General features: G+C 35.8%; 1 protein-coding gene across 1 annotated transcript; it reads right to left on the reverse strand.

Moving 5' to 3' along the window:
• Positions 1–2118: 2118 nt before the first annotated feature.
• Positions 2119–8050, reverse strand: LOC101890819 (RNA polymerase II-associated protein 3). Its single transcript, XM_005179038.4, has 6 exons — positions 7723–8050; positions 7349–7671; positions 3374–3582; positions 2807–3315; positions 2466–2751; positions 2119–2406 (listed from the first exon to the last, which is right to left on the reverse strand). The coding sequence occupies exons 1-6, from the start codon at positions 7888–7890 to the stop codon at positions 2318–2320; spliced, it is 1584 nt and encodes a 527-aa protein (XP_005179095.1). The 5' UTR covers positions 7891–8050; the 3' UTR covers positions 2119–2317.
• Positions 8051–16934: the final 8884 nt, after the last annotated feature.

Here is a 16934-nt window from a genome sequence, read left to right on the forward strand (position 1 = left end):
TTGTGTCCCGTACTATCGCTCGTTACCGTGATGTTGGTAGCGTAGCCTGACGTCAAGGAAGTTTACGGAGGAAAACAGGAACCTCAACAAAAATGGTTCGAAATGTAAAGAAGCGACTTGATCGAAACCCGCGTTGCAGTGTCCGAAAAATGGTTTATGAGCTGAACATATCGCAATATTCCATTCGACAAATATTGAAAAATGAGCTCGGGGTAAAGCCATTTAAATTCCAAAAAGTGCAAGAACTTACACCGCAACAGAAAGAAAATAGACTCAAAAGAGCTAAAGAGATGCTTCGCTTGGCCGAAAGTGGTGAACTGCCGAATTTAGTTTTCTCCGAAGAGAAAACATTCATTGTCCAGCAGTTTGTAAAAAAACAAAACGAACGTGTTTTCTTGCCACAGAGGTCAGCTGAAAATGTTCACCTTTTGTTGGCCACCATAACTCAAGCACCGGCCTGATGATGGTGTGGTCCGCAATAACAGCCGATGGTCGCTCTCCGCTCGTATTAATCGACCGTGGCATCAGAATAAATGCCGAATATTATCGCGAAAATATTCTGGAGGGTTTATTAAACCCTTGGGCACGCAAACATTTTGGCCGCAGACCTTGGACATTCCAACAGGACTCAGCACCATCGCACTCAGCAAGCGAAAATGTTCACCAAACCACCTTTACACAATTTTTCGAAGAAGCGCGCTATGAACTTTCTTTGCAGTGTACGCATTCTGATAATAAAATCAATGATTTGCAAGCTTTGTTCGTTTTTAAGACGATTCATAGTTAAATTATAGACCAAACTGTGACAGTGAAAACAAGTAAAAAAGCAACTAAGATCGACCGGGATCTTTTAATACCATCCACCATTTTGAAGGAAATTGAAAAATTAAAAAAAAAAAACGGAGAAAAAACCTCTCAAATTATAACCCTTATATGTGGGCTATACGAAGACTTCTACCTTTGTGAGTAACTTTTTTGTCATTGGCTGTAGTACCCACTACAAATTTCAATTATGAAATTTGAAATAATTCTGGCAAAAAATGCCTTAGCATGTTAGAGGGTATAAAATGACGAAACGTGTGTGTGCTGTTTAAAGCAGTGTTGCCAATAAGATAATAGCTAAAAATCACCCTTTACTTCATATAGTATAGCGTTTCTTTAAAGTTTAGTTTATAAATATAAACAAGTAATGAAACAGTTAAGTTCGGTCGGACCGAATTTTTTATACCCTGCACAATTTGGAAAGTAACCCAAGTAAAAATATGTCTGTAAATGCCGAAACTGCAGTATTCGAGGGGTGTGCGTCACTTATTGGGAACTCGAGATTTATTGTGAATATCGACCCTCTCCCTTTGATACCTCACTTACAAGGGGTCAAAATTTTATATAAGTCAAGTGCCAAAATTAGAAAATAATTGGTCGATGTTTCTTCTGATTCCGCACAATGCACTACCTTCATCGACATTATTTCTATTGGGAATATGGAATTCATCGCCCATTCTTTTAGGTACCTCCCCCACAAAGGGTAAAATAATAATACTTCTACACACCATAGATTTAATGTAAATATGGAATATATCGGACCACTCCTTCTGGTTAATAACAATGAATTTTAGTATTCGCTTTTTAGATTGATTAAAATTTTGGTAGAAACAACTAGGATCCATATTTAGTTGTTTTTGTAGCAATTTTTAATTAAACAAGCTGTAATATACATATTTAAATTCATTTCAATCGAAATTTTAAATCGTAATAAGTTCAGTTTCTTTCCTATCGCTAATTGTTCTCCATCCTTGAACATAATGTTACAAAACCATGCCACATCTGTATTCCTTTCCCTGGACTGAGCTCAGAGTCTAAGGGGTGTGTTTAGTTTTCTAATGCAATCCGATGCAGATCAGATCCTATGTAAGATACGCCTAATGTTTTAAAACATGGGCATTTTGAAGAATATTTTCGTCGACATATGTTTCCAAATTATTGTGTAGTACTTTCTCTCGTAGTGGTTTTTCAAACCATTAACTTTAAATGCAAATATGCCAAACTGACAATTTCCGTCGAGTTCCATAGATCTTCTTATTTCTTTGTTAACTAGAATAGAATTTTATATTTTTCAACATGAATTCTTTGGATATTCTACATATAATTATTATATTATTAAGTATTACCAAAACAGAATAGAATTAATACCACAAAACTGAAATTAATCAAATGACATACATGCTAATATAGTTTATAACACTAAAGAAATCGTTATTTAGGAAGGCAGGAAATGAATATGTATCGAACATCATCAATTTGAATGAATTGAAATAATTTAATTCAAATTGAAATTTTTCATTATTTGAGCTGCAACTTCGTTTGAAGCAGTATCGCCTTTGAGAAAGTTTACGATTTCAGAGAGAGCTAAAATGATACAAATTGTTCAAATAAATTTATTTGAATTTATTTTATTTTGTACCTACCTTTACGTTCCTCATTGGACATAAGCAGAGACAAAATGGGTACCTGGTTATTTTTACTGACTTCTAGCAGAGTTTTGGCCAAAACGTTTTCTTTTGCCGGCAAATAGAAATCGTGTAATGTACGTATGACATCGGTAAGGGTATCCGAGTCAAAGCCGGCACCAAGAATTTTGCCCAGGTGATTGGGGTTAATACTCTTTAAATATTCATATTTATGTTGAGGTGATAACTCCTTCCAGTTTGAATAAAATTGAGCAGTGGATTTGGGAGACTCGGGCAGAGGACGCTGAAAAATTAGATTATTATTACTAAGCTTTATTTGAAAACCTCTCGTTACTCACATTATGTTTGATGTTTTCAACAACATTTGTTGTTGTCGCTGCTGCTCCTGATTTTTTAACACTGGCTATTTTATTGGAATCTTGTTCTTTGGCCTCAACAGTTTTCTTTACAGCATCAGCTTCTTTGCTGTTTGCCTTTTCTTTTTTAACATCTTGTGTGACTGTTTTCTTAACAGCAACATTCTCTTTGTTCTCATTGATTTTGGTATTTTCCTTGTTATCTACCACAGGTTGTACTTGTTTGGCTGCACTCTCTTTGGCTTTGAGTCTTTCTTCGGGATTTTTCACCTCTTTAAAGTAACCACAATTACTATTGAAAATTTTATCGATATCTTCATCAGAGATCTGTAGGTTTTCATGATTTTTACTTTCTTTGGGACCAACAACATCAGCAATAGCAATACGTTTTAAAGGTTTCGTTGAACGTTTGTAGGCTGGCTTATCGATTGGTAGAATGTCAACTACATTGTTGCGCAAACTGGTGAAATTGGGACCTTTGGAGTTTTTGGCTAGTGAAAAAGAAAATTAATTAGTTCTCGGCAGCATCAAACATGTGAATATATTTACCATTTTTCCTCAATCTTTCATTAATTCTTTCCAGACTACGATTTGCTTCACTGTTTTTCGGCTCAATCATAAGTACGGTGGTACAATCCTTAAGGGCATCCATATTATTGCCCAACGATTCATTGGCCAACATACGTCGGTAGTAGGCTTTTACAGCTAAGTTGTCGATATCTGTTGCCCGGTCACAATCATCGATGCATTCATCATATCTGAGAAAGTTAAGGAGTTTATATTAAAAACAAGTTAAAAAAACTAAGTTCGGACGGGCCGAACTTTGAATACCATCAACCATTTGCAACGAATTTTGGCAATTTTCAAAAAAATAAAATCCGTTAAAAATAAAATGTTAAAATATTAAAAATACCGAATGTAGCCGCTATATTAGGGTCTATACGACGACGTGCACCTGCAAAGCCATTACAATATTCAAATGTGAAACTTGAAAAAAAAAATCGATAAATAATGTAGCTAAAATCATTAAAATACCGAATATAGGGAGGTAACATTATATGGGGCTATACCAAAACGTGGCCCAGCAAAGACAATTTTCTGTCATAAGCTGTAGTATCCATTACGAACTTCAGATACCAAATTTGAAATAATTTCAGTGAATAATGTCGCTAAAATTATCAAAATACCGAATATCGGGAAGTGCCGTTATATGGGGGCTACGCAAAGACGTGGAACTGCACAAAGAATTTTCTGTCGTAGGCTGTATTATCCATTACGAACTTAAATGCCAAGTTTAAAACATTCCCGGTGAATAATATCGCTTAAATCACCAAAATACCGAATATCGGGAAGTACCATTATATAGGACTATATAAGAACGTAGACCTACATGACCCAATTTCAAAATCAAAAGTCCTGCAGACGTAATACACACTTGAGTAAAATTTTATCATTTCTTTCAAAAGCTAAAGTGATTTAAAGAGAGGGACATAAAATTTTATTTTTTTACGAGTTGTTACAAATCCGCTGCAAAAGACCGCCAGGAAAGACTGAAGAGATAATGGACAATAACCGCCTGGTATTAAAATATCTCAATGTCCACCACAAGCTGTGTAGTCCATATATATGCCTGATGATCGAATAGCGAAGAGAGACCAAACTTTAAGCAGTTTAGAAAATCACATTGCAGGGCAAACGTTTTGGCGAGGTCTCAAGATTTGCAACTTTGGAATGGATCGGGAACATTTTAAAAATATATTATATTGATTACTGGGAAAAAGAAAGACAAGACCGACTAGAATTTGTCTCCTATTTGATAAGATGGGACATCTGCATGGTAGATGTTCAATCGTGACTACCTCTTCCCCATCTTCAAATAGTCGACAATTGTCTGGGCCACTGACCTCTGGTCAAATAGTTTTCCTATTTCGAAGTTAGATATCTAATACTGCAGTGGCGAGTCAATATGCCTACAACAATTCTTAGATGAAACCTGCTAATTGATAGTAGGGATCAGGTTCTTCTTCTCGAGATCACCGACCTTTTTCTACGACAAGAGCCTATTTGAAGCAGCTGACGTAATATCGTATTGGTGGCTTAACAGTCTCATCAATCGGCACATTTATCGTCTGAGAATTACCTCGAGTTGATTCATCAATGATTTCATTCTCACTATGTTGCAATGTCCTGGGACCCAACAAAGTTTAATGAAATTATACTCGAATTAATAGAGCTTGAAATAATAGCTTCCAGGGTCATCTGATCAACGACACTGGTCCTGTTATGCTATTGCACAATTCGGCTGTAGTGTAAATGGCAAGAGTTTGTCCCTAAAAAGTGGTATCATCAGCATCTAATTATTCTATTAGGATAGAATACGTCTGCTACGTATTTATGGTCAGGCCGTCCAGAGGAGATTCACCTAAAACCCAGGCGTACTTATCAATTATCGTTACGTCAATGTAATTGAAGTCTAAAAAGTGTATATTCCGACTTATTGGCATGTCCAGGATTTGTGCATGACTTAATGGGGTATCAACTTAATTTTTGTTGATTGAAACTGAGACAAAGGTCAAATACCGAAATTAGTAATTATGCGAAAAAATATGTGGGCCGACGAAACCAAAAGTTGCTGATGCGAGATAATACCCCCGGACCTCCATCACAACTCCATCTTTCAGGAATTCTACAATGTTAAAATCATCGATATTGCGGCCTTCTTTGGTGTGGGGAACATGCAGACATCTATTACAACATACTGATCGATTTGACCAATAATTTAATTACCAAAACAAATCCTAGGTATTAAATTATACAGCATGTCTAAGTAGTTCGCCCAAGGCATATATATCTGCTAACAAGTTGTTTATGGCCTGGCTTTACCTATTTAAACTTCAGAGCAGTTAGATAGATTAAAATTAGCAATAAATTGTAAGTTGACATTCTTATCGAGAAAGGTTAATTCTGATATAGTTTTATATTCTTTATGACACTCTGCAAGATTGGAAAGGTTTGCACATCATAGATTCTATAATTTCCATAGGCTTTCAAGATTTTGTTGAAAGTATTTTATATAATACTTCCTTCCAAAGAATCCAGACTTATGCGGTGTTAACTTCATAAGGTCCTCTGTACATCAAAGATTCGTATATGTGTGGAAAAGATTTTATATAAGATTCTTTTCTGTAGCTTCCAGTGGTTTTCTAGATATTCTAGAACTTCTAGATGTATTCAGTATACGACATCTTTCGGGAGTTTTTCTGTGCATATGAAGCCTTCTAAAAGTAAAACGAATTGGATAGCTGCTACATGTATATAGAAGTTATAATAGGGGCATAGAAGATTATAGAATTCTTCCAGATTGACAAAAATTTCATTTTTTCAATATGTTGAAAATCTGCTCGAGTTCTCTCATTTTTTATACCCTCCGCCTTAAAAAGGAGGGTTTATTGACTTTGCCTTTCCGCTCGTAACATCCCCAAATATTCGCCGTAGAACCCATAAAATGTATATATTCATAATCAGCATAAAATTCGAAGTTGATTTAACGAGTCCGTCTTTTGGAATCACGACACAGCCCACATTATTTGATGTAGAGCTTCAAAATTTGGTAGAAGAATTTGTATCGTGTCTAGAATGGTTGGTTTTGAAAATGAGATACATCGGTCCACGTTTTGATATAGGCGCCATATAACGGTACCTAACGATATTCGGTATTTTGATCATTTTCGCCACATTTTGTCACCGATTTGTCTATAAATTGGTGTATGTAGGTCAAAGTGGGTTCAGTTTAACAGCATTATCCAAACGGTCTTACTGGCATTTGTAGTATAAAGTGGCACGCTTATGAATTCAGATACTTTTATATAAAAATGTTTTCTTTATCCAAAGGTGGAGCGTATAAAGTTCAGCCCGGCCGATCTTAATGTTTTTTTGCTTGTTTTATTTATCTTATTCGCATAGGGGAATTCGTGAAAGCCTTATTAAGTACAAAACCTCTTGTGTGTGTTTCTTAAAAATGTAACTTTTGCAACGCATTCAGTTAGTAAATGACTAATAGAGGAATTCTAAATATAGATTCCTTTGGGTGTTATTTTTATACATAGAAAACCATATACAAATCTGTTATTTTATATAAAATATTTTGTACAGATATTTTTGGAAGCGTTTTTTTACCGGCAAAACCATTTTGATATTTACTGTGCATAAGACTTCTAATTACTTTCATACATCGGTTTATCGTATGTAAAATAATGTTCTGGAAAGATCTCAATTTAAATTTCCTGGTGCAAAAAACCCTGGCAAACACCTTTTTGAATTCTATAATGGTCGCCCTCAGATTAGAATATTAAAAGATAATTATTCTAAATTCCTTTTTTATCATAACGTCAATCAGTTGTTGAATTTTGGTTGTTTCCTTTTTATCTATCGTGTTTCCTTTGTTCTTCACCGTGCTATTCTAATCAACACGTGACCATGGCAATAATGACAATAATATAAAATGTTCATAAAAATACACCTCACCTTTCCAATTTCAAATAGCACAACGCCCTATTACAATAGTAGATGGCATCGTTGGGAAACAATTCAATTGCCTTATTGTACTCCTCAATGGCCATGTCATATTGACCCAGTTTAACAAAGCTGTTGCCACGATCTTTGATTTCATTGGCCTCCTTGTGTTTCAAGGCCATGGGGTCCAGGGTGGTATCCACTTTTTCCGTTGGTGATTCCAATGACTGTTGCCTGGCCTTACTGCTTGATAAATCGTTTAGTTGCTGTTGTGCCGCATCTTTATTCGAGGCCTGCTCTGTGATGTGACTACGCGGCTGGGGCATGGTGTTTAGCTAAGGAAATGATTATCAATAAAAGTCCTTTCAATTTCTCACATAACTTACAATTTTATTGTCTCCATTTTCAACCGGAGCCGCAGTGCTCTGCATTTTCTTTTCCTTATCCTTGATTTCCTTCTCCCAGCTATACAAGTCATTCATGGCATTTTTAATCTCTTCGGCATTCTGTCGCACCTGGTTGGTGATTTCAAATGACTTGCGGGCTGCTTCCATTGCTGTTTGTATTTTCTTGTTGGACTTTGTTTTTTTCTTTCTTTCTTAAGTTTCTTTGTGCAAAAATAATGAATAATGCTGTTTGGGTCTTGTAACAACGTTTTATTTATTTTTTCGCGGAACTATGGAACGTTCAATTGGTTCGGTTGTCAAAACAAATTAGTATCGTTCAGAAGTGAACTAGTTCACGGGAACTGTTCCGTGAAGTGAATAAACATGATACACTTATGACATGTTCTCAACAGCATTCGCACGAGAAATATAGGAATAAGATGCGGTTCATACACAAAACAACTATTGCACAGGGTAACTCATGGTAGAAGAATATAGGTAGACGCAGCTGTTGGGACAATGAACTGTCAAACCAATTTTGGAATTAAAAATGTTTGAATGAAAATGTATTTAAATTTGTAAAAATTGTTGAAAAATGCATATCTTTACAACCCACGATTTGTGTCGTATAAGAAAACATATAAAAATCTACTTATATTTGAAAAGAAATTTAAAATTTTTTGACATATCAATGCTCCCAAGCTTTGATGCATCTATCCTGTATTTTTCTACCATGGGGTAACTGCAAAACCAGTTCATTTTATTTATTCTAATTCTTTGTGTTTTAAAATACCTAGCCATGGTACAACCAAATCGGTAGTTTAACTGCAAAGGAAATCGGGCATTGAGAGGTATGATCCAAGATTAATAATGTTTGCAGTTCTTGATGTAGGGATTTTTTTAGATCCAAACACTAAAATCAGTTGCGATGAATTAAAAAATTCAAGAGAAAGCGATGAAAATAGTCTTAAGTTACCGGCCATGGTAGAAGAATGCAGGTAGTTGCATCGACACAGCTGCTGGGACAATGATCCAATTTTGGAATTGAAAATTTACAATAAAAAAATTATTGAAATTTGTAAAATCTTTTGAAAAATTCATGTAATAATAAGCTCCCGTTGGCTACGTATAAGACAAGAAACCATATAAAAATCTGCTTATTTTTTACAAAAAAATAAAAAAAAAAACATGTTAAAAAGTATCAGTCGGACTTACAGACATATGTATACCCTCAGTTATGATTACTCAAGTTGTTGACCATCTATGGAGTAGGTTCCGAACGAATGGACCAATAATGTCCATTTCGTATCGGACCAAAATAAATACCACATAATTAAACATTTTGACAATTTGTGGTTATTTAAAAGTAGCGATGTCCGTCCGTCTGTATGTCTGGCTGGTGCGCACGATAACTCTCGAAGGAAGTATCCGATTTGGTCCAAACATGGTACATTCTAATATTTTTGTCAAACTTAGATCGAGTTCGTAGATGTCCAATATCGGTCCACTCCTTCTGGTACATCCCCCTCCCTCCTTCTGGCACCTCCCCCACAAAAGGTCGAAATTTTCAAAAAATATATTTTTTACACAGAAAGAGAAAGCATAATCCTAATATTTGCGGCAGCGCTAGTTCAGGTGTGAAAATGGACAATATCGGTCCGCTCCATCAAGTACCTCCCCCAGAAATGTTAAATAAATTTTGAATAATTACAACTCTCATAAAATGTGATGTAAGACTCCGATTGTCTTCAAATTTCAAACATCCCAATATTTATATTATATTAACCCAAGGTCTATATATTCTGCACAGTAAGAAAAGCAATAATCCGATTTGCTTTAGTTCTCGGTCAGGTGCAAAAAATAATATCGGTCCACTCCATCAAGTGCTTCCCCACAAAGGGTCAAATTTTTGAATATTTACGACCATTTTAAAATGTGATGTAAGAATACGATTGTCTTAAAATTTCACACATTCCAATATTTTTATAAACTCAAGATCTGAGGTTAAAATGGAATATATCGGTCGACTCCTCCTAGTACCTCCCCCACAAAAGGTCGTAATTTTGAATATCCATTAATGATTTCGCATAAAATTGAATATGAATGTTCTATTTTTCGTAGTTTTGGCTTAATATTTATACCCTGCGCCACAAGGTGGTCAGGGTATTATGTCTTTGTGCATTTGTTTGTAGCAGGCAAAAGGAAATGAGATAGACCCATAGTTCCTTTTGATGATCTGCATAGAATCACATTCTGAGCCGATTTATGCATGTCCGTCCGTCCGTCTGTCCATGTATTTTTGTAAACAAAGTACAGTTCGCATTTATTGCCCGATCCAGATGAAATTTTGCACAAATCATTTGTTTATCCCAAAAACGAACCCTATTTTGGAGATAATCGGTCAAAATTTAGATATAGCTCCCATATATATCTTCGCCCGATTTGCCTTTTATTGTGCACCAAACGTGTAATATCAGTCCGAATAGTATGGAATTTTGCACGATCAGATTGGACCTGAAAATAAGTATGCCAAATTTGATCGAAATCGGTTCAGATATAGCTATAGCTCCCATATATATTGTTCATCCGATTTGTTATTTTTGTCCTTCGCAGCCGTAATATGCACTCTGTAACAACAATATTTGGGGAAATATATCAAATACAGCTCAGAGATACATTTGCTAAATTTTATCGAGATCGGTTCAAAATTGGATATAGCTCCCATATATAACTTCGTCCGATTTATCTTTTATTGTGCACCAAACGTCTAATATTTGCCCAAATAGTATGAAATTTGGCACTTACGACCGAATTGAGTCTAAAAGCTTGTATGTCAAATTTGGTGAAGATCGGTTCAGATATAGCTATAGCTCCCATATATACTGTTCATCCGATTTGTCACATTTGTTACCCACAGCCGTAATATTCACTCCGTAGCAATGATATTCAGGGAAATATATGAAATACAGCTCAGAAATATCTTTGCCAAATTTTAACAAGATCGGTTCAGATTTGGATATAGCTCCCGCATATATATCTTTATCCGATTTCAAATTAATTGTGCACCAAATGGGCAATACAAGTCCGAATTTAAAAGATACAAATGCTTTGGCATATTTAGTCCTTTGAACTTAAAATTATAATTATAATCATAGCGTGTATGATTGAATTCTCCCATAAAAACTTTTAATTGCAGCTCTACTAAATTAGCAAAGTGGTGTAGGGTTTCATAAAGTCGGTCCCGCCCGACTTTAAGACTTTTTTTACTGGTTTTATCTATATTAGGTGAGGTATGAAAATGGAATGCTTCCGTCGACTATATCCGGTACCTCGCGCATTTTTTAACATCATATAAAAATTATCACATATTTCATACAAACTGAAGGAAGTAACCAATAGAGTCGAAACCTGACACGACGCAATATTTATATCATATTTATTTAGGAACTATACGAAATATGACAAACATTCCTTCGGAACCAACTCCATACAGGGTCAACAATTTGAATAATCATAACACAAGTCAAAATATATTCGATTATATAATCGAACATTGGCTGATGGTATATATCTGTCGGCTAAACTGACTGAGACTTTCTAACTTGTTTTAACATATTATTGTTAAAAATTTGATATTTGACGAAACAACAATATTTTATTCGTTATTTGTCTGTATAGCTGTATTGAAACACTGTTAGTTATGACTTTGCACATATAACTTACACTATGCCTAAAAGTATGCTATAAAATGTATCAACACAACAATACGTAATTGATGATATCCTAACATAAAGCAAAAAGGCAACAATTTTTAGAATTCATTTCAATTCCTCAACAAAATGTTAACATTTGCTTATCCTTTGAAATTCTCTGAAATTCATATGAAGACATTTTGAAACGTCCAAAAAATACAAATACCCAAGAAACATCCTTTTAATTACCTATCATGAATATTCAATTTGTTTCCTTGGAATAGGGCGAGGTTCACTTTTGTTTCCTTGTAGCGAAACAAGAGTCCTTTATCAAAAAAAGATTGCCCTGAGGCTGTCGTACATAAATAAAATAGTCGGTGAACCCCACACTCACACACTCACAAACAAAACATACAGATCATATTTATGGTTTTTATCGGAAGATCACAAAGCAAATGTTGGGTGTTGCTGAATTGTTTCCCCCTCCCAAAAAAAAAGAGTTGAATTTGTTGAATATTTTTGGTCATAATTATTTTTTGTTTTATTTTTCTCTTTGCCTTGTTACCGTTTTACAGGAAGTGACGAGTTTAGTTTTAACATTTTAGGAAGTTGGCAAGAATGCGAAGGGGTAGCGGAGAAGAAAGTAGAAAAAAAGTGGATCTTAGGAATTAAATGAAATTTGTGAGTAAATGATTTTAAGAGAAATTTAAGTAGGAATATCCGACTTACTATGTGTTTACATAAGGCAGGACGATACTATGGAGGGATTCGTAAAAGTTGTGTAAAACCAGCCGGACTTGATATAAAATTACAACTGCGGTAATAAGGGTGATCTGAACAAATGGCCCACAAAATCAATTGACTAATCAGGTGTTAATGTTTCAATGTTTTTTTTATACCCTCCGCCATAGTATGGAGGGTATATTAAGTTTGCCATTCCGTTTGTTTGAGATTTGGCGGTGATTTCGATATTCGACCTATACTTGTACGAAGAGTACTGAATGCTACTAAATTTGGTATTGGGAGAAGGGATAGAGTTAGAATCCTCAAATTTGAAATTGAGGTCACTGTTGGTATCTGGAATTGAGATATGAAGGTGGTTTTGGATATGCGTACTATAACTGCATTTAATAGTACGGAATTTGGTAAAGAGGAAATTACCGAGCTGAAATATACTTAGGTTACTGTTGGTATCTGTAGTTGAGATATGGAGGTTATCCTGAAAATGCCTGCTTTAACAGTACGGAAATAACTAAATGCTACTAAATTTGGTATTGGGAGAAGGAATCGGGTTAGAATCATCAATGGATGTCACTGCTGGTGTCTGTTGTTAAGAGAAGGAGGCGAGGTTGGAAATGCGTACCAAGAACGTGCAAAAAGTGCAAAATACAACAAAATGCGCCATTGGGGTCTGAAAGTATAACTGTACGAAAAGTATGGTAATAAATTTGGGATTGGGTCTTAGGATAGAGTTGGAATTCTGAAATTCGATATGGAGGCTACTGTTTACACATATTTTTGAGAGAAGGAGGTAAATTTGGGAATACGTGCTATGATTTTTCGAAAAGTACTAAATCGTACTAAATTTGGTATTGGGTGAAAGAATAAATCTGAAATCCTGAAATTTGACTTTGAGGTCTCTGCTGGTATATGGAATTAAGATATGGATGTTCTTTCTTATACCCTCCACCATAGATAGTATGGAGGGAATATTAAGTTCGTCATTCCGTTTGTAACTCATCGAAATAATAATTTTAGACCCAACAAAGTATATTCTTGACCAGCGTAAAATTCTAAGACGATTTAGCCCTGTCCGTCTGTTGTAATCACGCTAGAAGCTAAAATTTTGCACAGATCTGTCTTTTGTCTGCAGGCAGGTCAAGTTCGAAGATGGGCTATATCGGTCCACGATATCGTATAGCCCCCATATAATGTTACCCCTCGATCTTCGGCATCTTGATGATTTTGGCGACATTATTCAGGGGAAATGTTTCAAATTTGGTATTTGAAGTCTTCGATAGGTACTACAGCCTGTGACAGAAAGTTTTTTTATGCAGGTCCAGGTCTTCGCATAACTCCCTACATCGGTACCTTCCTATATTCGATATTTTGATGATTTTAGCTACATTATTTGAGATCATTCAAATTTCCTATCTACACTTAGTAAAGAGTACTACAGCCTGTGACACGAAATTGGCTATTCAGGTCCAGGACTACGTATAGCTCCCATATAACGTTACCTCTCGATATTCGGTATTTTAATGATTTTGTCGACATTATTCATCGGAAATGTTTCAATATTCTCCAATAGGTACTACAGCCTGTGACCGAAAATTGTTTATGCAGGTCCAGGTCTTTGCATAGCCCGCTATATCGGTACCTCCCTATATCCAGAACGTTGCTTATCTTAGCAACATTATTTACTAAAAAGGTTTAAAATTTCATATTTGCACTTGGCAATGAGTACTACAACCTGAGACGAAAAAATGCACATGCAGATCCAGGCCTTCGTAAAGCAGCCATATATCCGAAGCTCCCTATATTGGGTATTTTGATGATTTTAGCGACATTATTAACCGGAGTTGTTTCAAATTTCGTATTTGAAGTTCCTAAAAAGTACTACAGCCTGTGACACCAAATTGTCTATGCAGGTCGAGGTCTTCGCATAGCTGTATCGGTATTTTTATGATTTTAGCTACATTATTCACCGAAATGGTTTCAAATAGTTAGAGTTCGTAATGGAAACTACAGTCTATGTCAGAAAATGTGCCTCATCTAGCTGGTTGGCTGGTGCACACGATAACTCTCAATTGTCAAACTTAGATCTAGTTCGGAGATGGGCAATATCGGTCCACTGCTTCTGGTACCTCACCCACAAAATATCAACATTTTCCAAGAAAATAATTTGCTGTGCAGAAAAAGAAAGGTTCATCCGATTCTTCTCCAACTTTGCAAATTATAATAATTGCATCAGTGCTAGGTTGAAAATGGACAATGTCGGTCCACTCCATCAAGTACCTCCTCGACAAAGGGGTCAAAATTTAGAATATCCATGCAGCTCATAAAACACGAAATTAACATCCGATTCCAATCAGACTTGGCACATCTTGATATTTCCATCAACATAAGATCTGTTATAAAGATGGTAGAGATCGGACCATTCCTTCTGGTACCTCCCCCACAAAGGGTCAAAGTTTTGAATAACCAAAACGATTATAAAATCCTAAATAAGCATCCAGTTCTCTTCATATTTCACACATCCCATTATTTCTACTAACACAAAATCTGCTGAGAAGATGGGTTATATCGGTGTACTCCTTTTGGCACCTCCCCCATTATTTCTACTAACACAAAATCTGCTGTGAAGATGGGATATATCGGTGTACTCCTTTTGGCACCTCCCCCACAGAGGGTAAATAATTTTGATAAACCATTAAGCTCTTTAAACGCGAAATTAACATCCGATTCCATTCAGACTTAGTACATCTCAATATTTCCATCAACACAAGATCTGTTATTACGATGAAAGAGATCATACCATTTCTTCTGGTACCACCTTCACATAAGGTTCGAGGTTTTGAAAAAAAGCTAAATGAGCATCCAACTCTTTTTCACAAATCCAAATATTTTTGCTAACGCAAGATCTGTTATAAAGAAGCGACTTGATCGAAACCCGCGTCGCAGTGGCCGAAAAATGGCTCGTGGGCTGAGCATATCGCAATATTCCATTCGGCAAATATTGAAAAATGAGCTCAGGATAAAGCCATTGAAATTCCAAAAAGTGCAAGAACTTACACCGCAACTGAAAGAAAATAGACTCAAAAGAGCTAAAGAGTTGCTTAGCTTGGCCGAAAGTGATGAACTGCCGAATTTGGTTTTCTCCGATGAGAAAACATTCGTTGTCCGGCAGTTTGTAAACAAACAAACTAATCGGTCAGCTGAAAATGTGTACCTACGGTTGGCCACCAGAACTCAAGCGCCGGCCATGGTGATAGTGTGAACTGCCATAACAGCCAATGTTCGCTCTCTGCTCGTATTATTCGACCGTGGCATCAGAATAAATGCCGAATATTATAGCGAAAATATTCTGGATGGTGTATTTAAGCCATGAGCCCATAGGACTCAGCACCATCGCACTTAGCACGCGTCACCTATGAGTGGTTACAAAATGAGGTTCCTCGCTTCATTTTGCAGCGCATAATGGCTACCAAAATCTCCGGGTATCAATCCGTTGGACTATTGTGTCTGAAGTATTTCGGAAGGCAAGGTTGGCACTAAAAAATACTAAAGTGTCGATCACCTCAAGTAAGCTCTTCGCCGGAAATGGGCCAAAATACCGCAGAGCAACATTCGGGCAGCGTGTGACAGTTTCATTGGCCGTTTAAAGGCCATAATTCGTGTCAAAGGTGACCAATTCGAATAAATTAAAACATAAAAAAATGTAAATTTATGGCGTTTGACTTTGTTGCAGTTTTTTATCTTACCCTGTATGTTGATTTAAATATATTAGTTGCTCGTCCCCTAGGTCTACGTGTGTAAAGCTTGGAACCTCAGGGGTGTACCCTGAGCTTGCTGGTACAACACCGTAGCTCCACTATAGGCGGCGCGAAATAAATTTATATTTTCAGATGGAGGGTATTTAAAGTTGCGCAAAGTCGAACTTTACACACTTTCCTTTCACAAATTCTTGTACCTTGTCTCTGAGTTTCTAAATCTTCTCTTTAAAAATATATATTTTCATTTTTCCCACACTATCATCTCATGACCTTAACAAAAAATTTTTGAAATTTTTAATCAAAAAAAAAAAAAAAACTTTCATTTTTTATAAGTGGCAATCATGCTATAACCTGCCAGGCCATAATTACCATTATTTCTTTGGTTTCAAAATTGTGTTACTTTTCAAATTAAATCGACGATCAACATCTGCATTCCCAAACAAATTTACGCATGTTTGGCACGCAATTTTCGTCACTGCTTACCCCCAAATTGCAGACGGGAAATGCCCAAATCAAATTTCCCACAAGCTCTGGGTCAAGTTCAATTTAATTTCTTTTAATTTGAGGGATATTTGAAAATTGCGATCAACCAAAAAAAAAAAAAAAAACTTATTTGTGGTTCCAAATGAAAACATGTTCAATTTAACACTGCCCGACAAGGCAATGGTGAACGGGGTTTGAAAAGCATTCAAATGTCCGCTCAAGTCCTTTCATTTAGTTGTCGTGTAGTTTTTTTGTTGGAGTTCCTTTCGTTGCCGCCACCGCCGCCGTATGTTGCGAAAATTGTAATTATATAGTCTGGGCCAAGAGTTTTCAAAACTGACATTTAATGTTTAACGAAAAACAATAACTGGAGAAGGGATGATGCAAAAGAAGAGAAAGAAATTATCTCTTCAAAAGAAAAAAAAAACAACTGCAAATAGCAACAGGTAAAAAGTTATGTTTGAGAGAAGTATATAACATTTAAGGATGCAAAAAGAAGCTAAAAAGAACAGCAGGATAATTACAAACAATTTAAAAATAA

This window comes from Musca domestica, unplaced genomic scaffold, assembly GCF_030504385.1.
Source record: "Musca domestica strain aabys unplaced genomic scaffold, Musca_domestica.polishedcontigs.V.1.1 16, whole genome shotgun sequence".
NCBI classification, from domain to species: domain Eukaryota; kingdom Metazoa; phylum Arthropoda; class Insecta; order Diptera; family Muscidae; genus Musca; species Musca domestica.

What these genes read in the sequence shown, in the direction of transcription:
- LOC101890819 (XM_005179038.4), bottom strand. Translation starts at nt 7,890, where the DNA reads ATGGAAGCAGCCCGCAAGTCATTTGAAATCACCAACCAGGTGCGACAG. An exon ending in TGAAAGATTGAGGAAAAATG is followed by an intron (nt 3,316 to 3,373) that starts GTAAATATATTC and finishes CTTTTTCACTAG; the next exon opens with CCAAAAACTCCAAAGGTCCC. An exon ending in TTGAAAACATCAAACATAAT is followed by an intron (nt 2,752 to 2,806) that starts GTGAGTAACGAG and finishes CTAATTTTTCAG; the next exon opens with CGTCCTCTGCCCGAGTCTCC.